Consider the following 25,490-nt stretch of genomic DNA (forward strand, 5'->3'; position numbering starts at 1 on the left):
TGGGCAGGGAAGGCCGCGCAGCAGCGTGCCGCGCCCAGAAACACCTCAGGCTCACAGCCCCTCATCCGCTCCTGAGGCGCAGCCGCGCTCACCGGTTTCGGGGGGGCTGTGAGGTGACTCACACCTCTCCCACCGCCTCCCGGGCGCTGCGCCGGCTCAGCCCGTCCTGCCTTCAGCCTGCGGGGGCTGAGCTTTGCCCGGAGGGGCCGCGCTGCTCGGCTCGGCCCGACCCGACCCGGCGCCATGCGCCGCTGCTCAGCACCGGCCCCGCGGCGGGGCAACGACCGCGGGTGACCTCGGCCGCGCGGGGGAGGAGGCGGGGCCTCGCCGCCTTCCGACCGCCGCCTCACCCAATGGCGCGGCCGCGCGGGTCTTTCGAGCGGCGGAGGGGGCGGGGCGGAGGGGAGAGGCCCGCCCTTTCTGGGCGGCGGCCCCGCCCCCCGCCACGAGCGCTCTAAAGGGCCCGGCGTGGCGGCGCGCGGCAGCTGCTGTCGCGCCGCCTGGGGGTCGCCGCGCGCCCGCCGGCTCCTGAGGTAACGGCGCGTGCGTGCGCGGGGCGGCCCACGCGCGTGGTCCCGCCTTCCCCTCGCGGTCGGCTGCGCGTGGCGGGGGCGGTTTCGGGTCGTCGGCCCCTGGCGGCACGGGAAGGGCAGCGCGGGAAACCCGCTGGCGCCCACGCGCGCCGTGACAGGCCCGCCCACGCGCCGCGGCCGCGGAGGAGGGCGCCGGCGGCTTCGCGGGGGTCGCGGCTCCACGGGCCCCGGCCTCGCCGTGCGCGCGTGACGCGCCCGTGAACCGCTGGGTGTCCCGAGTGGGAGGCTGCGCGGCCGTGGGGCTGGTGTGGGTGCTGAGCCCGCCCGCCTCGGGGGGGTTTACTCTTCCACTGCACACTGAATCTTGCCGGCAACCGCCGGGCCGCCTTCCCCGGTGTCCCTTTCGCGCGTGGGGCGGCCTGGCCGGCGGAGCTGAAAAACTTGGAGTTGTTGGTTAAATAAGGTCCGTTTGGGGCCGACCCGCCCTGTGACGGGGGCAGCGCGGAGGGCTGAGGCTCCACGGGTGATCCGAGGCCTGTCCCTTCCCCGCGGGCGGCTGTCACCCACCTGCAGACGTGAAGTAACGTGAGGTGACCTGAGCCTTCGGGGGTGACACGGCACCGGCTGCGCCGCCGGCTCCGAGCTGGGCTGGGCTTGAACCGGAGATGAAGTCTGGGGCGGCGTGGAAGCTGGCAGAAACACGGGTGAAAATCCACCCCCGTGCTTTCTTACTCTGCGTGAGGGGGTTTCCCGCCCGCAGGCAAACCAGCGCAGATGGCGTGGTGAGGCGAATAGCAATTCAGGAAAGAGGAACTTAAACCAGCCTCCTGGTGGGTCACATTGCTAGGGAATTCACCTAAAATATCCCGCTGTCCTGGAGAAGCAATCTGCATAAAATTTAGAATAATGAGTAACGCGGCGGACTACGTGGCTGAGGAACTGCTCGGTGCCGATGCCTCCAGCCCTCTGTCAGCCCACGCCAGCGCCCTTCTCGGGGTGGGCAAGCCCTGGGTCTAGCTGACAAAGTGATGTTCTGTGGGCAGCTTTGTTCAGCCAAAGGTCAGCTCTGATGGTGCTGCGGTGGAGCCAAATGTCTGCCTGCAATGTCGTTCCTTCGAGATCTTTGGCGTGGTATCATCCTTATGGGGGTCGGGGTTATTTTTCCTCGTGTTCTTTCGGCTCCTGCATCACGAGGGCATCAGATAGTTTCCCAGCACAGCCATACGCCGACCCGTGGTCCGTGGTGCTGCCCAGGAGAAAACTTAAAGCGCTTAGGAAGTTTTTCTCACTGCCCTTTTAAAAATGGACTTTATCTAAAAGAGGAAGAGTGGGTTGCTCACCTTTTGTTTCCTCACTTAATAAGCCTTTAAAGAAAACAAAGGAACAAAAAGGCCAAGTTTCACTTTTGGTGGAAATGTGGAAAGGCAGCGAGATAATGTGGCAATCTCCTAAAGCTGATCTGCACAGTGAAAATTGGACCGGATCAGACGCGGTGTCTTTGCCAGTAAAAAGAAAAGAAATCAGCGACAGGAAGCAAGGTGGGCTGTGCTGAAAAATGTCAAGATGGCTGATGAACATACACAGTAATTTGAATTTGAACTGATGTTTTTGAAGCTCTACGTGTGTCTTAAGTAAAGGCGTGTTCAAAGCCTGTTACGAAACCTTCACGCCTGTCCCGTTGATTGTCACGAGTTTGCACGTAATCAAACTTCTATTTTCTTTTGTCAGTGAAGCTCCACAGCGGTTTCAATGAAATCATTCACCAACTTCCAGTTCTTCTAGGAGACAGCACTCCCTCAAAGCAGAAGACACTTTGTATTTAAATGACTTAAGTTGTCACACAGGGTTAATTAAAAGGGAGGTTTCTTTCAGCAGGTTTTTGTTTGGGAGTGTGTTCTTCATGTTCCTGAACATCTGTGGTGCATCACGGTGTGTTAACTCCTCTGGAAACAGCGTGGGGCAGGAGAGGATCATTCGTGATGCCCTTCACCCCCGTGAGCTACCGCCAGCGTTAAGCCTGGCTCTGGTGAGCGTGTGTGTGTTTTCCAGTGGCGTGTGTAGCATCGCTGTGCTCGTAACTGAGCACCAGAGAAGGAAGGGGCTAGCTGCAGTGCTTGGCAGAGCTAGTGAGAGTATATATATTGGCAAATTTTTGTTTCTAACCTAAATTTGTTACAAAAAATGCATGACTGACTTGGGATTCCAGTGGCCTGCGTTCACAAGGAAACCTGCACAACCAGGTTGCACTTCAGCTTTCTGTGTCACGGTGCAAGGGTACCCGGGCACTCCAGAAGTTCTGCTGCCGCTTACGCAGGGAGGTGCTGCTGCTCTCCAGGTGTTGAGGGCCATATGGCGTTAACATCTAGATTCTCCTTGAAGAACCCATCCCACTGGATGTGATGGTGACTGTGATGTCCTGCTGTGCCTCCGTGGACTTTCAAGTCGTGCAGCCTCGTGTCCTTGATCTTTGTGCTGTATCTGGTGTGCCCACACTTGGGAACCAAACACCCGTCAACAGGAGACCCTGTTGTCGGGGTTGTGCCCCGTACAGGGGGCAGAATGCAGTGAAGCTGTGAAGCGCTTTTTCCTCTTGAGTGACTGGGGGTGAGGCGCAAACCCGCAGCCTACCAGCCGAAACGCCTGTCTGGGAGATGAGACTTCTGCCTTTCTTGGCCCAATGTGTTTCTGACCAACCTTCGCCACCCAAGAGCTTGCCGGGGCTGTGCTGCGAGATAGCTGGCATGAGGACACTTCCACCTTTTCACTTGAAACTTTCTTGCTGCGTTAAAGAGCAGATGGCAAGAGAAAGACTATGATTAGTGCGGAGAGAAAAGCTTCCTTCAGGCACGCAAGGGAGCCTTAAACTCCTTGTTGTGGGGCGCTGGGAAGGAATGTGGGTACAGTATTGCAAAAGGGGGTCAGGCCTGATGACAGCTTCTACGGTACGTTCCTCTTCGCCTCATGGCTAGGCCTGTCCTTGCGCAAGAGAGGAGGCGGTGACACCTCCGGCAGGCACCATGCAGTCTGGTAACTGGCGTACCCTTCTAGATGTGGGTTTGAGTTCCTCCGGGCTGGGGAGGGAACTAAACCCAGGTTTCACAGGTCGGGGTGGCTGCTTCTAGCACTGACTGATCTGTAGAGATAATGTTCCTTTTCTCACAGCTGTCTTACTAAAAAAAAAAACCAGAATAAACCGCTGTGGTGTTTTAGCCTAGAATGGGGTGCTGGACGATGTCTGCCAATTATCTTGGCGCTTCAGAGATGGGATTTTTGGAGACATCCCTTTCTCAGCTGCTTGGGAATTAAACTATTTTTTGCGTTGTGAATTGTAGGCTGTAGCAGAGCGTGGCGTGAGCAGCAACGTGTCCTTGCGTAGATGAGGAAGCGGAAGGGGGGGGGGGGATGTCCTTTCCTGGGCTGGAGGCAGGTCTGCCTGCTGTGAATCGTGGCTGGCTGTGGCTTTTCCCACCCGTCAGAGGCAGAAGGCTGCAGCTCGGCCGTGTCGGATTAATTTGATAAAAGGCTCTTTCCTTTTGCTCCTGTCGGCCGTCATTCAGACAAACACGTTCTTCACATTGCCCGCTTTAAATTGCGTCTGTCTAATGCAGGTGCAAAATAGCAGGCTAAAATACACTGTTCAAAAAGATCAAGGATAATGAGATTTATCTCCAATCAGTTAGAAATCCCTTGAAACAATTAAAACTCAGTCTGTCAAGTCATAAGCATCAAAGGCTTTTGACGAATGTAAATCTTAAAACCAACGTTGCTTTCAGCATTAGAAAACACTTTGTTTAGGTGACGAACAACAAAGTACTGAAGGTGGTGTAGGAGCTGCCAAAAACAAAAGCTGCAAAAGCACTGATTTTTACGAGAACAGGTTAAATCTCCAGGGTGTCCTGGGGCTGTGTCCCCCGAGGGGGACCCCAACGCCCCAGTGTGCCCGATGCTGGTGGGCAGGCGTGGGGCCAGAGCTTCCTTAAGAGGCGGCGGTGTGGGGTGACGAGCCGCTTCCAATTGCGAGGCAGGCAGCACATGACATAAGATGCTCCAGATCTGCCTCCTGGGCGCTAGTTTAAAAATAAAGGATATTACACGTCGTCCTCGGTGCTGGTCTGGAGCGGCTGCGGGAGGAGAAGCTGCACAAAGGCGATGCATTGTAAGGCTGGACCCAGAGCCCGGCGGTGGTGGGTTTGGGGGGGTGGGTCTGAGAGCTGAGCGGGAACGTTTTGGGGCAAAAGGAGTGTAAAATTTAAATTGTTAGACTCACGGTGCTCTTTCAAAGCTGTAATTGTCATGCTCGTTTTTGGATGTGGGAATGGATGTATCATCTGCCGCTGGTCAGGTTTTTCAAATGAACCGAGCGTGATGCAGAGTGCACTGCGTCCGCTGTGAGAATTTACTGTGTTTCATGCAAATACAGCTGTCTCGAGGCAAGCATGCTTTGGGATTGCCTTGGTCAGATAGCTATATCAATGAAAGCTGACTTCACTGTAGCGTTTGATTGTGTTTTAATTTTTAAAACCTGTTTTTGCAGGGACAATGCTGTGTGAGTCAGATGCACGTATAGCAGTTGCGGAACCAGTTCCCACAGCTTATTTTAATTCGGATCCTCAAGGGAACTGTGAGGTGTCACTGGATGATGTACTGCTCAACTCTTCAGCTAGGTTTGTCTAATTTCAGATTTTATTTTCTCTGTTGTGACCTGTATGCATAGGATATAGTTTGTATTTGATCATGTTTACTTTGATGAATCAAGATTTTTTTGGGAAGAAATTTCAAACATTTGTTACAACTCCCAAAATCCAAAAGCTGAATCTACAATCTCATCCTCTCAAAAGAAGAGGAACAGAATTACATTTGCTGTGCAAAGCTACCGCACAGAGTACAAAGCTTGAAGTAGAGTGCATTTAATATAAACTTAAAGCACAGGAATGGCAGAATATTCTGCCTAGCCAGAAAGATCACGTCTTATAAGGGAATTTTGCGTAACTGTTAATTCTATGTAATTGGAAGGGCACTGATCAAATACTTAGAATACCGAGCAAGTACTACACTGTTTGTGAAGTGTTGCTGTACTGTAAACAGAGGCGTGCCTCTGTAGGGGATAGCTTGTGTGTGGTACCTATGCTGATTTTTATCAGACTCCTGTTAGTCTGTAAATCTAAGCAGCCTCTTACTAAAGAGCAGATTAGTAGTTAAGGGTCTGTATCTCACCACAGGGTAATGGGATATATCTGACAGGCTTCCAAAAAACCTCTTCACCTAATTTTTTTCAGGCTGCATTTGAATTACATGTAAGGGGGAGAAAAAGATGACTTGATTCACTGGAAAGGAAATAGCTGGGGCTTTTTTTGCCCGTATTACTGGGTCATTTGCATGCTTTGATCATAAAAGCTGGTGGAGAAATGGTGCAGAACTATCGCAACTGAGGATTAATTTGTGCTCAAAAATGCTCTCAATACTGAGGAGGAAATGCGTAGTAGGGAACATCTCATAATCCCTTTAGGGGAAATAAAGAAAAAAAATTGATTTACTTCCCTCTGGTTTCTGGCTCGCAGATTAGATAGGAGCAGCAGTTCTGCTTTTGGACAGTACACGGGAGTCGCCATGTCAAATCTTCTCTGTCTTAAATCTTACCATACGCCCAAAGCAATAATAGTTGACTATCCCCTAGAAATTTGGAGAAAACATAAACCAGAGGGAAGCGATTTATCCCTTACACTGAAATTCACACAGTGCCTTGTGCTGACTTGTATCAGCACAGTAGAAAGAGAAGAAAATGCGGGGCTCAGGGGTAACCCTGCCTGAATTGGGCTGAGGAGTCTGCATGGGACCAGAGGAGTCTGCATGGGACCAGAGGAGCTCCTGCCAGTGTGCAGGTGTGGTCCGATTGTGACAGGCAGAGATGTTGGGGCTTCTTTTTGCCCCAAAGCTGCCCCTGCAGAGGGTTGGGGCTGTTGTGATGTCAGGGGCCTGCAGCCCTTCTAGAAGACCCAGGACCTGGTGCTAGAGAGAAACTTTGCACCAACCGTTGCCCTGGGGAAGAGTAAACACCTAGCACTGGTGTGAAGAAACAAACACCTTTGTGATGGCCTGGAGCGAAGGGCCCCGGGAGGGCTGTTTGGCAAGGCAAGATGGAAATTTTGGTTCTCTGGAATATAATCTTGGGCCAGCTAAACCTTGGACTGTACTGCTACACCGATGGTCTAAGTGGGGTATTGACCAGGGTAGGGGAACAAGTGTCATCTGCCTGTAGGTTGCAGGGTGGGATATCCTTCTAGGGAGCAGAGCACAGGGACTCGAATACCAAATCTCACAGGGTCTGGCTTCCAACTCGTGGTCTGAAGTGGGACATGTGACTTGATTATTCCTTATCCTCATCACTTAGAGCTGTGAGAAAGTCTGTCTTGGAAAGGGACGGAGGAAGAACGCTGTTCTACAAGAGGGGGCAGGTGGCTTTTCACCAGATCTTGCAAGGTTGACAGTAAAAGGGGCAACTTTCAGCCGGCACCGCAGGACAAGCTCCTGGTGAGGAGCATGGCTGAAGTAGATGGGGGATGTGCCTGTTTCCATTTCTTCACAAACATCTGGTGGGAGCCCGATGCACTAACTTTATTAGGAATACCTAAGAACAAGATTTCCTGTTAAATCAATTTCCTGCTCTTCAGCTGGCCTGGCCTTCTGCAGGAAGTCTCTGTGGGTTTCCCCACGGGGTGACTAGCGGGGGGATTGCTGTACTGCGTAGGAGAGAGGCCGCTGGGGCCTCCCCTTCCTTAGACTTGCATACTGCAGAGGGGAGAAAAGCACCAGATCTGTGTGCCCCTTCCTACCCCCTTCCTCCTCACCGCTGTAGGCTCTTTGTTTCAGGCACCTAGAGCGGACCTGTGGTATTAAATCATCACTGTTTTCTGGGTGACGTCTTTATGGATTCTTCTGCAGCTTCTCTGAAATGATAGCTACAATTGGGACAACGTACATGTGTTTAAAAGCAGCGCAGGCAAAGCTTGCAGACTCTCTGAGATGGACCTCTTTTGTTGCCATAGCCATGCTGGCTAGTGAAATTAATAAAGTCACTTGCAGAACAGCAGGAACCATTAATCCTTGTTTGACATCCAAGGACTAATATAATTAAGTGATGGAGCAAGCATGCCTTAAGGCGTTCTTTGGCCAGTGTGCTAAAGCCTATCCAGGCCTAATTGCTTTTGCCTTGCAGAACTGGTGAGGTCCACAACATTGAGACAGTTGAAGATACTAAGACAGAGGGATGTCAGATGGACATGCTTGGCTTCAAAGGTAAGTAAGTGGAAAGAATTTTTAGTTGCTGTGGCGTGCATAAAATTATTATTGAAATGAGAGAGGAATTTATCAAACCATAACAATGGAAGAAACTCAAATTGCAGGATGATCTGTCCGGAAGCCTCTTGAACTTTGACTTTCAAGCACAGATGTGCTTCAAGGAGTAAAATAGGTAGTGTCCCTGCTTAATGCTTACCTACCAGGTAATAATGTACTACTTTCAGTCCTCCTTAAAAAAAAAAAAAAAGAAAAAAAAGAGGAAAAAAAGCACAGTGTATATGATTGTTGCAGGAAGCTGCCACCTTACCAGTACAAGAGCTTTAGGGCAGCAAAGCAGGTTAGAGGGAGATGTAAATGGGAGATGTTTAAGAAAATTTTGAAAGTGCTTTAGAGTCTTCATCCATTAGTCCTGGTCTAAAATACGGGGAGTCGTATGGCAAACTTGCCAGGAATAAAAGGTCAAAAAAGGGGTTGGGAAGGGGTATATTTGCATTTCATGTGTTTGATACTTGTATTTATATTTCTGTTATGGCAGCAAGCAATTTCTAAATCTAAGATGCTGAACACTTTTCTTTCAAACCAGCCTCTTCGCCTCCTACCTCCAGTGTATGGACAACGCGACGAGATGGAGAGGTCAGATTGAGGATGGATGAACAGGGCATAGGCAGTGAGGCACCAAAGACCGTTCATGAGCTATTCCAGGAAGCTGCTAGTAAATACGGTGATTACTATGCCCTTGCATCCAAGAAGGGTGGCCAGTGGATAAAACTAACATATAAGATGTACTATGATGAGTGCTGGAAAGCAGCAAAAAGCTTTCTGAAGGTAAGCTTTTGATGGATTCTGCTCCTCCTTCACATTCAGTCAATTTAACTGCTGAAATGGCTGTGGTCAACTATATCTTAGACCTGCAAATTCTCTGAGTGAGTCTTGAAGTGACAGGGAAATACCTGAACATGCCATGAACAGCTTGGTAATTACCACAGTGGTTTTGTTTGAATTTCTTGCAAGTTGCTTCCACATTCAACTAACAAAAAGTGTGTATGGAAGCATTTAAAGAGAGGTGTATGAGGTATATGTCAAACCTGGCCAATACCCCTCACGAGGCATGTAAATTTTGATCTTTCTAAGAAAAAACTTGAAAGGATGCTTTTAAATCAGACTTAAACGTCCAGACTGGCTGAGCCTTTTGCCTGTACTGTTGGGAGTTAATGAACTCAGAGAGAGAAAACAACATTACATGTACTTACTGTTATCATTATGAAGTCTTATTTCTTGAAGTTAAGGCCACTCTGTTTTTACTGCTATGGTGGGACCTTCCACTCTGGGGCAAAACCAGAGAGCGGCTGAAGGAGATTTAAAGCCTGGGACTTCAGCAGCTAGAATTTCATAGCAAAGTGCCTCTGACTGTCACTGGAGCTTGTTGCTCTTGTCATTATTGATATCTGACATAGCTAACCTGCACTAAATGACTGAATGTCTCAATAGGTGTTGTCTAACTTAACCTCTTACCTTCTCGTTCCCAGCCCAAGGGGAACTGATAACTACCTGGAATGCAGTTTTATAATACCATTAGCATCAGTGAGCTAGTCATACCTAGTGCAGACCTAAGCAAATCCTTTTTTTCCTGCCTACTGATAAAATGGGACAGTGTCTGGTGTGAAATGTAACTGGTTCCATATTAGGTCTTGGGAAGTTTTTCAGTGTGAATTACTGTATATAACAGCATGAACTTTTCCCTTGACATTGTGCTCGCAGCAGAGATCTGTAAATTAACTCTAAGGATTCTTCAAAGGAAAAACAAGATTGCTGTAATCTCATCTCTTGTTTACAGCTGGGACTAGAGCGTTTCCATGGAGTGTGCATCTTGGGATTTAATTCTGCGGAGTGGTTTATTGCTGACATTGGCGCTATCCTTGCAGGGTAAGAATGAGAGTTGTCTCTTGACATACATTTGCTTTAGCATTCAGATAGTCATTTCAGTATTCCTGTGAGAAGCAGGTTTTGATTAAAAAAACAGAACAAAACAAACCACAAAAAACCAGAACAAACCCAACTGCTTATATTTGAATTTAATGAAGATAGCTAGAACTTAAACTCTCTCTTCACTTCATTATGAATTAATGAGACTAATTTTTTTTTTAGCCAGGTGCTTCTCTCAAAATAAGATGAACAGTAGGTTAATCCAAAAGCATGCTTACTTACACTGTGGTTAAAAATATGATGAGAAATGCCAGAGAATCACAGCACTGGATTTTGATAGCCTTCTTCCACCTGAGACATTTTGGTACCTTACACCATTCTGACATTTCCCATGCCCCAGAACAGAGCCTTTGCTCTTGGGATTAAGCCCTCCACTTTTTGTTCTTGTTTTATGGGATATTCTTCCTAAAATTTTTCCTTCGTTAAAGTTTGAAATAGTTTGAATTTTGCCAGGAACTCTGCTTATCCTCTAATCCTGTGTTTTGCTTTTCTGTTTTGTTTTTTTCTTTTTCTTTTATAGTGGATTTGCTGTTGGTATCTACACTACAAACTCTCCTGAGGCCTGTCATTATGTAGCAGAGAACTGTAGTGCTAACGTTCTGGTTGTGGAAAACCATAAACAGCTGCAGAAAATCTTAGAAGTAAATATACTTTTTAAATGGCTGGGGGCTACAGCATCCTGTTGACAGACGTGGGAGGGTAATACCCGAGGGAAATGCTGGATCTGAAAGCAGAGGTGAACTGATCAAGCCTACTTGGTGTGCTCCCTGCTCAAGCCAGATGAGCAGTCACTAGTCCTAAATATCACAAGAGGTTAGATGGTGGTTCCTCAGCTTAGCAAAGCCTCGAGCTTAAAATATGAGAAGCCAAAATGAACATTTGAGCATCCCTGAGGTTTTGGACATCCCAGTCCAAACGATTACTGTCTCTAGTGAGGCTTCCCTGTTCTCTTTCAGTAACACAGATGATATTCTCTTAGCTTTACTTAAAATGGCAAGTAGCAGTAGCATGTTAAGTGGTGGGTTATTTAGGCTTAAAAGGGACAGGCAAGGTTTGCTCCTTCTCACGAATCTCTCTTCTTAACACAGATTCAGCATAAACTACCTCATCTGAAAGCTATTATCCAGTATGGGGAAGAGCTAAAAGAGAAGAGACCAAATCTGTACTCTGTAAGTACTGGGCATCTTAATGGCTTGTAAATACTGTCTGTGTTTAGCTGATGGCTTGCAAGCAACCATCACCTCCCATGGGACTGTCATCATTTGTGTTGGTTTTAGTGAGGCGTTGCTTGCCTTGCTGAAACGGTAGATGTCTACTGTTGTTCAAACCTCGATAGTCCACGTTGTAAGGGAGGGTGTCAGTGTCCTGACCTCTGCAAGGCAGCCTCAGGTCCCACAGTTACTCCAGCTCAGCACTCCCAGTGAATACCAGGGTTGCTACAGAGCTAGTAAGCTTCCTCAGGGTGGATCCGTCCCCTTTTCTGCTTCTCGCCATGCCTCTTGTGGCAGCCAGAAAACATTGTGGGGCCGACAGTGCATATTTACAGCCTCTTCCAGATCCTGCCAGAGGTTTGGATGTAGGAAATGGTTTCGTTCTCTTTATGTGTCACAAAGGGTTTAATTTCACATGTGAATGATAGCCTACAAAGTGATTGAGCTCTTCTCTTCTATCTACAGTGGAGTGAGTTCATGGACCTTGGCAAAGATGTTCCAGATACTCAGCTCCGTGAAATCATTGAGTCGCAGAAGCCTAACCAGTGCTGTACACTAATATATACCTCGGGGACAACTGGACAGCCAAAGGGAGTAATGCTCAGTCATGACAACGTAAGTATCTTTTTGTATAGCTGCCCATTCCAAGAAGTGTGACCTTAGGTGGGTGCTGAGGGAGGGTAGAGATCAGCTGAAAAACATGCCTGATGTTAAGATCACAGGATATGGTAGACTTGCTTTGCGAGCGGCGTGTTCTGTGTTTTGCTGGCTCAGAAGAGCTGTCACTTAATACTGATGATGCGGGTTCTTGTTACAGTTGACGTGGACGGCATCGGCGGCAGGGCGTTTCATAATGCTGACAGATGCTAAAGAAAAACAGGAACTGGTGGTCAGCTATCTGCCCCTCAGTCATATTGCTGCACAGATGTCCGATATTTGGTCGGCAATGACATTCGGTGTGCAAGTTTTCTTTGCTCAACCAGATGCATTAAAGGTAAAAACATAAGAGAATAAAAAGCCTACACCCATCCACCTGCTTGTAGCTGGGGTGGGTGCTTTAAAACAAATGTGGCTGACTTAGCTCATGATTCTGAAAGCTGAGCTAACTTGGTTTATTTGCATAGTGACCAACTGCTCCTGTTTAAGGGTCTGTTGGTTTGACAAATATAGCCACGCTGACCTTTGCCTTTTGACTCTATATTGCAAGCTAGGATGAGCTGACCAAGCACTTCACAACTTGGTGTCTCACCTGACACCAGTTCTCTGCCCTGACAGCTCAGTTGAGCAACGGCTTTGTATTTGCTCTGTCCACATTGCAAAATGCCACCACCATTAAATCTGTGTCGTGAGAAGAGAATGATTCTTCTCTCGGCTCTGTGTCAGCATTGGCAGTGAAAGCATTGACCCATGGTGTCTTCTCAAAACCACTGTGGCATTTGAATGCTCCTGGGGTTCCTTTCTCTTGGTGGCACTGCAGTTGAAAACAAGCAATTCCTCAAAACTGATGGCTGAGTCCTAAGGCTCGGCTAGTGACCAGTGCTGACCTGAAGTCTACAGTGAAGCGCTTTTGAAAGCTGTATTAAATTCTGCTTTGCTCAGGGCACCTTGGTAGACACGCTGCGGGAGGTGAGACCAACTGCTTTTTTGGGAGTTCCTCGTGTCTGGGAAAAAATGGAAGAAAAAATGAAATCCATAGGCGCAAAATCATCAGCACTCAGAAGAAAAGTGGCATCGTGGGCCAAGGGAGTCGGGTTGCAGACAAACCTGAAGCGGATGAATGGGTAATTACAAACTACACTAAGAGATGTTACAAATACTAGGGGAACTTTACTATCAGATCAGGAATTGTATCCCATGTAACAGGCCAGACTTATGGACAGTAAAAGCCAAATGTCATGGTCGGACCAGAGGGTGAGCAGCAAGGGCTGGAGGGGGAAGTAATTAATTTTTTTACTGAATAAGCTAGAATAGGAGAAAGATGAAAGGAGGAGGGGGAGAAGTCCTACTTGATGACTGAGACCTTGTAACCATTTTTCTCCTACAGGTATTCTGAAGTCCCGGTGAACTTCCGCTTAGCCAGGCACTTGGTGTACAAGAAAGTGCGGAAGGCCATTGGGCTGGACCGGTGCACGAAGTGCTACACGGGGGCTGCTCCCATTACCAGAGAGACGCTGGAATTCTTTCTAAGTCTGAACATTCCTGTGTTCGAGTTGTACGGCATGAGCGAGAGCTCTGGACCTCACACAATCTCTCTGCCTCATGCATTCAAGCTTACCAGGTAAACACCTTTCTGTGAGTAGAGTGCTGCTGGCTGGGAGGAAGAGTTGCTTTAAGGTTTCTCCTGCATCTGGTCTGTCCATCTCGCCTGATGCAGCTCATCCCCAGGGTCTTGCTGCCAGTAAACAGTCACTAGGGAGCCAGTTCCTTTGGCCACATCTTGCAGACGAAGAGATCTGCCAAGGGCAACAGCCGTGTTACTGAAATTTAACTTGGCCTGGATTCTCTAGGAACTGAGGAGGAAGTGAGGGATTGATGAGAAGAAGGAAGAATTAGTAACTCTAGCCTACAGTTCACTTTAACATCAAATGAATAAATGCAGTAGGACTCTGCTGTTGCTTTGAGTGGCTGGTTTGGTCCCCATGGGTTCAGTCTGCAGAGTAAATACCATCATCAGTAAAAGTTTGCTGCCAGGGACATAAATCTAATTCAAAGCTCAGGTGTTTTGAGAACAATGGGTGGAAAACACCAGGTGTGGGAGCACTGATCTCCCTGCAGTAACAGCCTTTTCTGTAGTTCCCCTTACGTAAGCAGATGCCTTTTAAGTTTGTAAGTTCCTTTGCAGTTGTAATAAAAGGCTGCCTGGCTTTGTTAAAACCCTTTGGCTTGAGAGGGTACTGCTATAGTCTCACTCCGCTGCTCAGCTATTGAATTTAAAAAAATAAAAGTGCCGTCGGTTTGTATTCTCTTCAAGCTGTGGAAAGGAAGTCAAAGGCTGCCGGACACTGATTCATAAGCCAGATGGAGATGGCATTGGGGAGATCTGCTTCTCGGGAAGACACATCTTCATGGGCTATTTGAACATGGAAGAAAAAACCAAAGAGGCAATTGATGAAGACGGCTGGCTGCATTCGGGTGACCTTGGCAAGCATGATAAAGATGGATTCCTCTACATCACTGGCAGAATTAAAGGTAATACGTCCCTTGACTTTGTTGTCTTGAAGTTACGCAGTACTGTGATATGATGCGTTCAGACCCTGCTAGTTACATAGCTGTGGCTTGTACAGAAGAATATTTAAATACTTCTCTTTCTGAAGTTTTTAATATGACTATCGCTGCAGTGTGTCCTGCCACCGAGCCTGTGATGTAGTGGGAGGAGAGGGATGACCTCTGAAACCACTGTGTGTTTGCGGAGTAGGGAAGCAATCCTCTGATTTCAGAAACAGTACTTAATGCTCTGTTGGCTTTTTTTTTTTATGGTGCCGGACCTGTCCAGGTCCCTCCAGTTTTGGCTAGCTTTGCTAGTTAGCCTCTAAGAGAAAACAATAGCTTAACACTGTTGCAAAAATGGCTTGCAGCAACACGGTTCTTGGGCCAGGACTTTGACCAACCCCAAACAAATCCAGTTTCATGCAAGACTCGAATCATCGAAAAGAGATAAATGGTCACGCAAAGGGGCTGCTTTAAGAAGTCTATAGAAGACAGCCAAGAAAGGCAGGCTCTGCTCTGCATCACACCGCGTAACTTCAAAAACTCTGCTTTGCCTTGGCAAATGTTTTACTTTAGTTTCTGAACGACTTGGGTACCAACTTACAGGCCTCAGGGCCTAACAAAGGTGACTGTGGCAGGGTACTGAGGCACTCATTCGCCACACACATGTTCCCAAACTGCAAACACCTCTGGAGCATCAGCAGCTTCGGCAATGTTGTTTGTGTGCATGCCTCAGTCTCATCTCTTCTAGCCGGACTAGGGTCCTCCTGGTTTGCTGCCTTCTCGGGGTGTGGGGACACAGACTCGCTATTTGATCTGGTAGACACAAAGGAGCTATAAAGTTATTTCAGATTGTGAAGGAAGGGGGAAAAGCTCTAAGCGTTAATCAAGATTTGACTGTTTTCCAGAGCTCATCATCACTGCAGGAGGTGAGAACGTTCCTCCTGTTCCAATTGAGGATGCTGTAAAAGATGCTGTTCCCATCATCAGCAATGCAATGTTGGTTGGAGACAAAGCAAAATTCCTTGCTATGCTTCTAACGCTAAAGGTAATGGAAAAAGGATGGGAATCCACCTATGTTGCTAAATGTTTAATTCTGGTGAGGAAGATAACTGTTATGCATTTTTACAGTGTCTCCTGGAGACAGGGGGCATTGTGGAGTATGATTTGCTGTAGCTGAGTTGCGAACAGCAGTTGTAACTACAAAAAAAATTAGCATTGCCACTTGATCAGTCAGGTTCTTCTGTTCAGGGCAGCTGTTTCTCTCTGTACCACATAGGGCAGAAAGAACCAGAGGTAAAAGACCTAACCAGAGGTAAAAGACCTACAAGTGAGACTGGAAAAAGAAACCCTTCTGCTTTTCTTACCTGTTGTTCAGTATCTCCCGGAGCAGTCTGGCCAGTAATGAGCTGTCAGAGATTTCTTTTTAAGACTGGCTTTAAACTCCACAATGAGGCATCTGTTCTGGCCTGCCCTGACTCCTGGCTAGAGACCTGCAGGCTGGTGGCTTTCCAGGACAGTGGTAATTGCTCGTTAGCCAGACTGACTGCCAAGCTCCTGGCCCGTGTGCGAGAGACTGAGCCAGGCCCTGGAGGTGGTGGTGCTGCGCCTGTCTTCGGCGGGTGCTGCATGTGTTGACTTCCAACAGACTGTTAGGCTGCTGTGGGATGCAGGGAAATAAAGCTGTGGCCCAGAAAAAAGGGATCAACTTGGGACAGCACAGGAGGAATGTGGAAAATGAGCTCTGAACCCAGCCTGCTCCTTGGGATTGACGGGGCTGTTGAGTAGGCAGAGATCTGAAGGAGTTTCACCTGCATTTTGCCTCAATGAGTTTTCATTTGAAGCAGTGGTTTGCATCAAGCGTATGCAAATTGCCGTGGTTGATTAACTGGACAACTGGTACCGGGGTGGGGAAGGAGATAGGGCAGCTTCCTGAGGCTGTAAGGCTCGTTAGTGTGAAGGGAATCCAGTGTTTGGCAATATAAAGTTACCTGTTCTGACTCATCTTGCAGTGCAATGTAGATGTAGAAAGTGGCGAGCCAGGAGATGATCTCACTCCAGAAGCTGTCGAATACTGTCAAAAACTGGGCAGCAAGGCTACGAAAGTCTCCGAAATCATCAGCAGCAAAGACAAGGCTGTCTACGCGGCTATACAGAAGGGAATTTCGGCAGTCAACGAGGGAGCTGTCTCGAATGCCCAGAAAGTCCAGAAGTGGGTCCTTCTGGAGAAGGACTTTTCTCTCTTTGGTGGAGAGCTTGGTGAGCAGTGGGTGGGCATGTGGCGTTACCCCATCACCCCTTCCTTGGACACTGAACAGACGCCACAGCCAGGACCCCCCCATACAGCTACCTGCGGCCCCACCTCGCTGTGCTTTTTCCACGTCACAGTTTTGGGGAGGGCAGGATGAATTCCCACTTCTGCTCAGCAGAATTGAGCCAAGCAGCGCTTACCCTTGGTTCTGCGTTGTCTCTTGCAGGGTGGCTGTGCTGCTTCTGCTCACAGGGGAAGGGAGGGAGATTTTATTAATTGCAAAGAGAAATTTAGAAGTCAATGTCTGTTCATGCATTCTGAATCTCCCTCCAGGCTTGCTTCACTCCAATACTGATTTGTGTCTCCAAATGGTACTGTCACTGTTAAAACCTGGTGCTGTATTTTCCCCACAGGCCCGACAATGAAGCTGAAGAGAGCGGTGGTGGCACAGAAGTACAAAGACCAAATTGCTCAGTTTTACGCGGATGTGGATACACCCACCGCAACCGAGACCACTCTTCGGCAGTAGTGCGGAGGCTTTGTGCCGTGGACTGAAGCAAGCCCAGAGGACAATTCCCTGGCTGTTGGCCTGGGCTCCCCAGGGAGGATTCCCTGGGCTCTGTGGAGATAAATGAGGCTTGGTCATCACGCAGCCCGTCTGAGTCGCTTAACTGTACCTGTTTTGGCCCTCGTACTGCAGTGTGGTGAGCGTGTTTGTGCCCGGTGTTTTCCTGTGTCTGTGCTCCAACCCTGAGATAGTCCCGAGAATCTCTGCTTTATATTTTTTTGTCTTTCCATTTTTATAAGGGCAATACAATGTTTACCTTCAATCCACATTATATGTTATGTTTTAACCAAAGTTTTCTTTTCCTGAGCTGAATGTAAAACAATCAGGAACTGCCATTTTCCTGCTGAGGGAGGAAGGCAGATTTCTTTTTATAGCTGTCCCCTTCATTCTCCCCGATGCATGTTTAACTGCATGCTGATGACATCTGAATTATTTTAAATCTCTTTACCCACAAGCTGCCTTCTGTCAAAAGATGACGAATGCTGTGTGATGACACACGCTGGCTCAGTGGGTACCTGGAACCTCACCTTTGCTGGGTTTGTCTGTGCAATATTTTGAGTCTGTTTTATTTTCTTGAGTTATAATGAAGCCATAGATTGTATCATTAGAAGACAGGCCATGTATACTATTTTGAGAAGTGTTTTATGCAAGAGACTATTTAAAGGCTGCATACAAACGTGTGTGAAATCTGTCCATAGGCTTACAAGCATGGAAATGCTGTCTAGAGCTTCCTGAGCAGGGGGGTGGGCTGAGGCATTGAACCTGCTGCTGGAGAGAGGAGACGGTGTTGGGGACGCAGCTGGTCCAAGGCTGGTTCTTTTGAACCACCGACTGTGGGACACAGGGGAAAAGAGCTGCCTCCAAAGCTGTGGGAGAGCACCCATGGCCAGTAGCTCTTGAGGGTCTCTTCTAAATGGTTCTGCAAGGCTTATTCCAGTCTGCCCAGTGTCTGGAGGGACTGCTACTCCCAACAGCAAAGGACTTGTAAAACGGCTTATTTCAAACCAAAAATTGTTATCTGAACACAAGTGGAACAACTGCGCCCTGGTTCTGAGTAGCATCTCCCATGGCCAAGGGAGGAGTGGCAGGAGAGGGTGGGTACTTTGCAGGAGGCATCTATGCTATGAAATAACACAAGCTGCAGGTCACAGCGGCTCTGGGCCTGCAGCACTGCTGGGTATCGACACCTCACTGGGGTGGGCATTGACAGAACCTGGAGTGGGGCATCTTAATGGGGTTAAACCTAAAACTTTGTACCTGATCTGGGCTCAGTGAAGTTCCACTTGCACACCTGCCTCCAGCACCTGTAGGGAAGGCAGGTAATGCACTCCTGTAACCGCTGCTCAGCTCACGCAAACACTTGTGTTCTCAGCTGTCTGAATTTGAAATGTTTCCCCCTGTTCAGAGGAAAGCCTAATAAACAAACCCTGCCCTTTGTGTCTCTTAGCACTTCAGTAATTTCTGCAAAATAACACAGAACTAGGCATTGAGGTCAGGGTCCAAGGTGAGAGGGGGGCGAGCAGCAGAAAGGTTAATTAGCCCTGGCACAGGGGGAGCTGCAGCCGGGGCTGACTCACTGATCCGTACCAGGTGAAGACACTCCCTGCAGCAGCCCAGGGAGGAGACCAATGTGTACAAACCACTCCAGCTCTCGCCCTTAACCTCTGCGCGCACCCCAGGAACCTCTGCACCAGAGCTCTGCCTCACTCATCTCTGTTCAAGTTCTGACATGTTTTGGGAGCAGTGGATAACCTCTGCAACCCCCCTGGAAGTAGAGAGGCACTTGCACCCCCTCTGGTCTGGTCGGCTCGCTCCACCTCACACTGCCGGCAGACTACAGGGAACCCAAGTGTGCAGCAGCAACAGCATTTTAAGTAACCAACTTAAAACTCTGATGTATTAATGCACATCAGACTCCTCCCCAAAAGCACTTAAACCAAGTTTCCTTCTCTGCTTTTCATCTCCCATGCCCTGAGTGGTGCTGGTGGAGCTGCAGAGCTGCCAGGTGTGCACTACCAGCTTCTGTATTTCTAATGGAAAGCATTTTTGGGAAAGCCTCGTTGCTGTCCCTAGGGAAGCAATACAACAAACAAACAAAAAAAACCGACCTCAAGTTGTACTTTTCCATCTTACTTTATTTCACTTTTTCTAGAAAATTCCTCCATAGTTCCACAAATTTAACAAAAAGTTTAAAATTCAGGACAAACAATCCTGTAATGTATTACAAACATGATTTTTTTTTTTTAATCTTGAAGTTAGTCTTGGGCCAGCTGAATTTCTTACAGCTGAGTGAAGAATTCATTTCCCAACACAACTTTTAAAATCCTCAAGTGACAAGGTATTTAATACCTCGGCTCTAGGCAGAAATACAATTAAAAATTATCTAGAAGTTGAAGTACTTACATTTTTCTTTAGGAGTGCAAACTCATCTTGTCAGTTTTTGATGGCTATTTCGCCCCCCCAGGAAAGCAATACCGATCGGTTTTCGTCGTTTTCAAAGCAATACTCGTACAAGGTGCACAAGGGTTGTCCGCAGCATCGACACGAGCGTGCCAGCCAGCGAGCACCGGGCACCTGGGCTAGCGGGGAAAAGCTTCCTCCCAGTACACGGCCCACGCTCCAGCGCGTTCACCAGCGTGCCGGCTGAGATTTGCAGAACCAGAGCGACTCGGGTCTCTGCTTGCAGAGAACGGGACAGGGCAAGCTCCCTACGGGGAGTTTAAACCTTTCTCACCATCAAATACCTTCAAGATCTGACAAAAACTGCTTCTGGATTGTTGCACCAATTGCTTTGCTAGTTCTGATGCTACCACCGCACACAGCAATAGAACTGGTGGCAAAATCATTGCACTTCCATGTATTCAGCCTGACCACAGCACAGCCAGTCTCGTCACCGATGTGTCCAACACTCCTCAGCTGCTGTTTTGGGATCCAGCCAGCCTTACTATCCTTTCTTTTTTTTTTTTTCTTTTTTCATAGTAAATGTCAGTAATCAAAGCCTCACGGCTTAATGCATACGCAGACCAAGACAAGGGGAAAATGCTCCCGACCCCTCTTTTGCCCTTCAATACAAAGGCCAAGGACAAAGGAAAAGCCGTGTCCTGATCTCACCTCCAACACGATTCAATTCAAAGCAACTCCAAAAGCCTTCTGACTGATCGGCGCTCCTTCGTGCCTTCAGTCACGAGGTGAAGGACACTGGAAAGTAACAGAGTTCTGTCCATTTTCCTTGGAAAAACCATTATGGCTAGAAGTCAATTTTGGGTATTTTTTTTTTTTTCCTTTTTTTAACAATGCAAGCTACTACACATCCTCGAAGACCTGAAGCAATGCTGACAGCAGCACCGCCGCCTCCTTCCTATAGCACAATAATCCATCCATGCTCTCAAGAGTGACACAAGAACAAACACTTTATCCACAAATACCTGTACACGGCATGTTCAGAACAGCATTCAGCCAGCCTATAGAGAATCTACACAGGGAACTCGTTCATATGTAACTAGAAGGGGACACAAGATGAGGCCCAAATTTGACCATTCTTTGTTTGCAGAGTCATTCCTCCTGTGGTCCCCAACGCTACCACATACCCCAAAAAACAACAACTCTGTAGAACAACTAAGTACTTGCAAGAAACCTTTTAGTAACAAATCAGCATGTGCACACAATGGAAAAGAACTATTGCTGGGGGAACAATCCTATTTCAGGTTTTCAAGGAGATTATAAACAGTCTAAAAAAAAAATCCATGTGTAAAATACTTCTTATAAAAACCAAACAAAATTCCTATCAATGCTCATTAGGCTTCACGACTAAAGTCGCTTCCGGGACAGGACAATGCCACAGCTGCAGGCGGGACCCCGGGCGCCTCCAGCCAAGCACAGGAACACCCTCCTACTCGTGTTCTTGGACTGGCTGGGAGCAGCGTGGCCATTCAGATCTTAACACGAGAAGGGGGCAGATGGGAGGCGGCACCTCCGATCCCTCACAGGGTAACTCTGGAGGCTACTGATAGTCCCAGGAGGAACGTGGCCAGGATGGGCGACACGGGCGCAATGGCTGCAGGAGTAAGTTACCTGGGTGGAGAGAGGAGGCAAAGACCTCGGGAGATCTCAGGCTCCGGCTGGCTGCTCCTACTGCTTCGGGGAAAGGACCACATCACCAACCCCACCCGTCCCTGGGGGCAGCGGGCACCACGGGCCACTCTGCACGCCCAGGGAGCCAAGTTCGGGGCCGTAGCGACCACACAAGGCTTGCCTCCTCCACGCCACAGACCCAAACCGAGACCACGAGCAGTTCGCACGTACCCACCACACCTAACACGGCACACGGGCGAGTCTGTGACACTCGTGGGCTGCGTCTGCCATCCTCCACCGCTGTGCATCCCACTGCCAACCAAGAGAGAACTGCAGCTCCTCCTCGTCCCGCTGTCTTCCACCTTCTCAGCATACATTTGCGCACAGGGTTTCTATCCAGGCTTGGCATTGTCCATCAAGAAAGAAAACAGCTGAGATCACTGTCGTGACAGGGTTTGCACCTGGCATGAGCTTGATTTTTTTTATATATATATATATATATATACACACACACACACACAACACATGAAAGATGGTACAAAGACAAAATTAATGGGAATCGGGTCAACATGACCCAACTCAAACAAGCTTATCATCATATTGCCACTTAAGTTGATTAGTTGCAACATTTCCATGATAAAGAAAGGGGTAACCCAAAACAAGGGACTGCAATTTCATAATGCAGAAGGGACAGCAAACCCTGGAGCGATGCAACCCCCCAGCTCCCACACGGGGCTTTCACAGATACAGGAGGTGCACTCATGAGCAGAGGGCTCCTCTCCTCCTCACCGCCCGCAGCCCACTTAACATTTGGCAAAAGCTTACACACTGATGGGGAAAACTGAGCAATTCTTCAAAAAAAAAAAAAATTACTGTATTTAGGGAACAGGAGTGTAATACGGTTTTGACGAAAGCTACGGGACTTTCCTCGCACCCACCCAGATGACACTGGGAGTCAATACTAGTTTAACTAGAAATAAATGCAAGATCGTGGATTAGTGTTTACTGTTTCCTGCCATTTCTTCAACAGGCAGCAGGGCAGGAGAGGGAGGAGGAAACAAACCTGACTTCACTTGGTTTTTACATCAGCGTTTTCCAGGTGTGTCCAAAGACAAAATTCTCCCTTGTTTTGGTTTTCCCAAAGTACAGCCACTACTATAGGGGCCACTGTAGGAGATTCCTCTTTGAGAACATAGAATAAAACCAATCACGTATTTTGGCAAAGTTATTAAACACTGACAAATGAAAAGACGACAGGTGAGTCCCTTCCAGAGCACAAAATGCTTTGAAGATTGCTGTTCAGCTTTCATACACTAAAAATTGTCCACAAGAGGCATTTTAACAAACAAGTCAAATCTTATTAAGCGCCCTTCCCCTGCCATAGCCATTAAAAAACATAACAGAAAAACACACCCTTAAGATCGTAAGACCCAACTAGGCCCTTCTTATACATACAGTACATACATATATATAATATATATATAAAATATACAGCTTACAGTTTTGTAGTCCTATTACAGTTAAAGCAGACTGAAAGGAGTGAGACTTTGTTTAGGAGCTCAGATCAACAAACAAGACATCTCAAAACCCCAGCGGGAGACAGCAGATTCTAGAGGCCTCTTCAAAGAGCACGAACTGTCTCTGCAGCAAGCCAAAGGTCCTGCGCGTGGAACGATGCCCTGTAGGAATCGGGAGCCAAATTACAGCAGTGCTCTGTACCGAACCGCGGCAGAACTAACTTGCAAGTGATCAAAACTGGAATCTGTCCATTTTCTGCTGCAGCAGACCAGCAGGACCCCTGGGAAGCCTCCGCTGTCATCAGTCTCTCGGCTAGCTTTGTAAAAGCCAATCTTGCTTACACAGCATGAACGCTTCTTCACAGAGCTGGAGGAAGCGGGACTCACTAGAGCTCCCCGCAGGCAGGCTGGTCCCTCGATTTGGTGAAGAAAACATTGTCCGGACTTCTTCAGATCTCAGAGACGCCTGAAAATGTGCTCTTAAAACACAGTTTCTTGAAGTAAAACCAAAAAGGTCACACTGTGCAGCTAAGTGCAGCACGTCTTTTGCTCTACTCAGGACCTGTGCCCAAGCGTACTTATGAAGCTAAGGAGGACAGACTCAGCAATACGGGCGCTTGTTTGAAGCCTACAAGAAAGTGCAGCTGGCTGTGCATTCATAGAGCATGGCTGTTCTCTAAGGCAGTGCTTCGGGTGAATCAAGAGAATAAGAAGGCCTAGTTCCGTGGGTTCGTTTCCTGGTACCAATAAACGGGATTTCTGGTTTCAAAAGCAGCCTGCTTCTAAGGCCAAGCGTCATGTTGCTACTGCTTCCAAGTAGCTCTGCAGCTTACGGACGGTTGTCTCATCCAAGGAGAAGAGGTCAAAGTCAAAGGTTGTGTTGGTAACATTAAAATGCCCGGTTTCCTCAATGAGATTTACAATCTGTACAGAAAGGAGACAAGCAAGGATGTATACAGAGACCCCATAAAGATTAAGTACAGCAGAGAGGCCAGCAGATACAGAGCAACCCATCCAGTCCTTTTCTCATCCCTTTAGAATAGCCCCAGAGATGAGAATGTTTCGCAACACGAACGGAATCCTCTCCCAAAAAAGCAAACCAGCTCCTCCTGCATGCCTGACTAGCTCAGTCTGGAAAGTGACGTGGGCACATTTCTTGCCTTTTAAATTAGGCCGAGAGAGCCCAGCTTTGGGACCGCTGCCAGGACGGCAGAGGAAAGATGCACAAACCACACTTCTGTATCTCTTCCAAGAAAAACATTGCATGCACATCTGATTTTTTTTTTTTTTTCTACATATCTTTGCTTTCACAGTGAACCAGACCCTCTCACAAAGGAGAGGCAAGTGAAAGGTCAAGCATCACAGGGGTCTGGCTGAGACCCTTGGACACAAAGATTACCGAGTACAACAGCTTGCCAGAAAGCTGACAAATGGTCTCTACCTGCTGTAGCACATTGCGCTCTCGTAGTGCCATTAGTCGCCTGTGAAGCTCCACTAATTCATCAGTGTAGGCCTGTAAAGGAGGCATGAACAGAAACAGTGACATACGTGGCGTGTTTGTATGACTGCCAAAGTGACTTTCCTAGCGAGGATCAGAGGAACTTGAGGCCCTTTCAGACATGTTCCTGTTCCCAATTTTTCCCTAAATTTTTCACTGCCTCCTCCATCCTTAGCAAGTGCTGGGAGACTAAAGACTTCACATAAAGACGGATGGTCTGAAGACCATCAGCAAGCCTATTTAATGACACCATTAAACAAACACCTGCAACCAGCTTTAAGAAGTGGTCAGACCCTTTGAGCTCAGAGGACCTCAACAAGGCGAAGTTCATCTTGGCGAACTTCAGTGTGAGTTCTTATCAGCAGGTTGTACTAGTAAACTACTCATTACCTGAAAATACCTGCATCAGTGACCAACATCCCAGCAATCTGCAGAACAATGATTTGTGTTTAGGTAAGGAAAAATCCTTTAAGTGCACTGTATTCCCAGGTAGTTTTACATACACCACAATGGGAAATGCAGGACTGTTTACAAGCTCCACATTTTAATTGTTCTTATATAAGGATGGTTTGGTTTTCTTTTTTTTTTTTTTAATTTAGGCAGCCAACAAGGCAAGTTTCTGTTGGCACACTATTGCTCACAGGGGATAGATTCTTAATCTGTAAAGCTGCCCCAGAGTTGTTCACGTCTGTATCAGCAAAACAGAACTCATTTAAGTAATTGTACTATGGCAAAAAACCCCACCAAAAATGTGAAATATACCCATCCCCAGCACATTCACACAGAGAAAAGTATTTTTCCCAGAACACCCGAACAGTACTGAATGCTGTGCTTGCTGAGAGAGCTAGTATCTTTTATAAAACCTCTGACAGTTAGAAAAGCTGATGGTATTTCAGGCATTCTCTTCAATGGGTCTCAAGGGTATCCCCTTCTATCTATATGAAGCAGTCTAACAAAAGATATGTTACCTACAAACCTTGCCTCAGATAAGCCATTTCAGCTCTGGTTAACAGTATTTAGTGGTCGAAGATTTTGTACCTAGCAGGAGACTCAGATGCAAGTATCTCAGGATCACTCTTAGACGTAACATTAAGTGATTAACCTGAGCTGTATTCTCCTGTTGAAAAAGTCTTAAAACATCCAAGTGAGCACTACAGACTGACTCCTTGACTACTGCAGGGACCTCAATGATCAGACTAAGGAAAGGCATTAAGCTCCCATTTAACTGATTTCTTTAGGAAAAAAAAAAAATCACAGTGGGAGAACTTTTTGCACAACTTGGGTTTTGGCCATTTGCTTGCTCATTAGCCATGCTTTAGGAGCATGGACACTGCTCAGCCTTCCTTAGAGGCAAG

General features: G+C 47.7%; 2 protein-coding genes across 2 annotated transcripts in view; one reads left to right on the forward strand and one right to left on the reverse strand.

Annotated features, from left to right (window-relative positions):
• The first annotated feature begins 500 nt into the window (after positions 1-500).
• ACSBG2 (acyl-CoA synthetase bubblegum family member 2) lies at positions 501-18,024 on the forward strand. The gene is made up of 15 exons (XM_059831717.1): positions 501-533; positions 5,068-5,197; positions 7,747-7,826; positions 8,413-8,654; positions 9,664-9,752; positions 10,333-10,453; positions 10,901-10,981; positions 11,489-11,638; positions 11,841-12,017; positions 12,623-12,804; positions 13,068-13,301; positions 13,995-14,212; positions 15,139-15,278; positions 16,243-16,489; positions 16,895-18,024. Exons 2-15 carry the CDS (start codon positions 5,073-5,075, stop codon positions 17,008-17,010), a joined length of 2,202 nt encoding a protein of 733 aa, XP_059687700.1. The 5' UTR covers positions 501-533; positions 5,068-5,072; the 3' UTR covers positions 17,011-18,024.
• Positions 18,025-21,081: 3,057 nt separating this feature from the next.
• Positions 21,082-25,490, reverse strand: part of MLLT1 (MLLT1 super elongation complex subunit) — a 30,530-nt gene continuing 26,121 nt past the window's right edge. Inside the window, exons 11-12 of the mRNA XM_059831805.1 lie at positions 24,079-24,150; positions 21,082-23,561 (exon numbers count right to left, since the gene is read on the reverse strand). Coding sequence (XP_059687788.1) covers positions 23,433-23,561; positions 24,079-24,150 — 201 coding nt within the window. The 3' untranslated portion in view covers positions 21,082-23,432. The remainder of the gene's footprint in view (positions 23,562-24,078; positions 24,151-25,490) is intronic.

The sequence above is a fragment of the Gavia stellata genome, chromosome 32 (assembly GCF_030936135.1).
Source record: "Gavia stellata isolate bGavSte3 chromosome 32, bGavSte3.hap2, whole genome shotgun sequence".
NCBI lineage: Eukaryota > Metazoa > Chordata > Aves > Gaviiformes > Gaviidae > Gavia > Gavia stellata.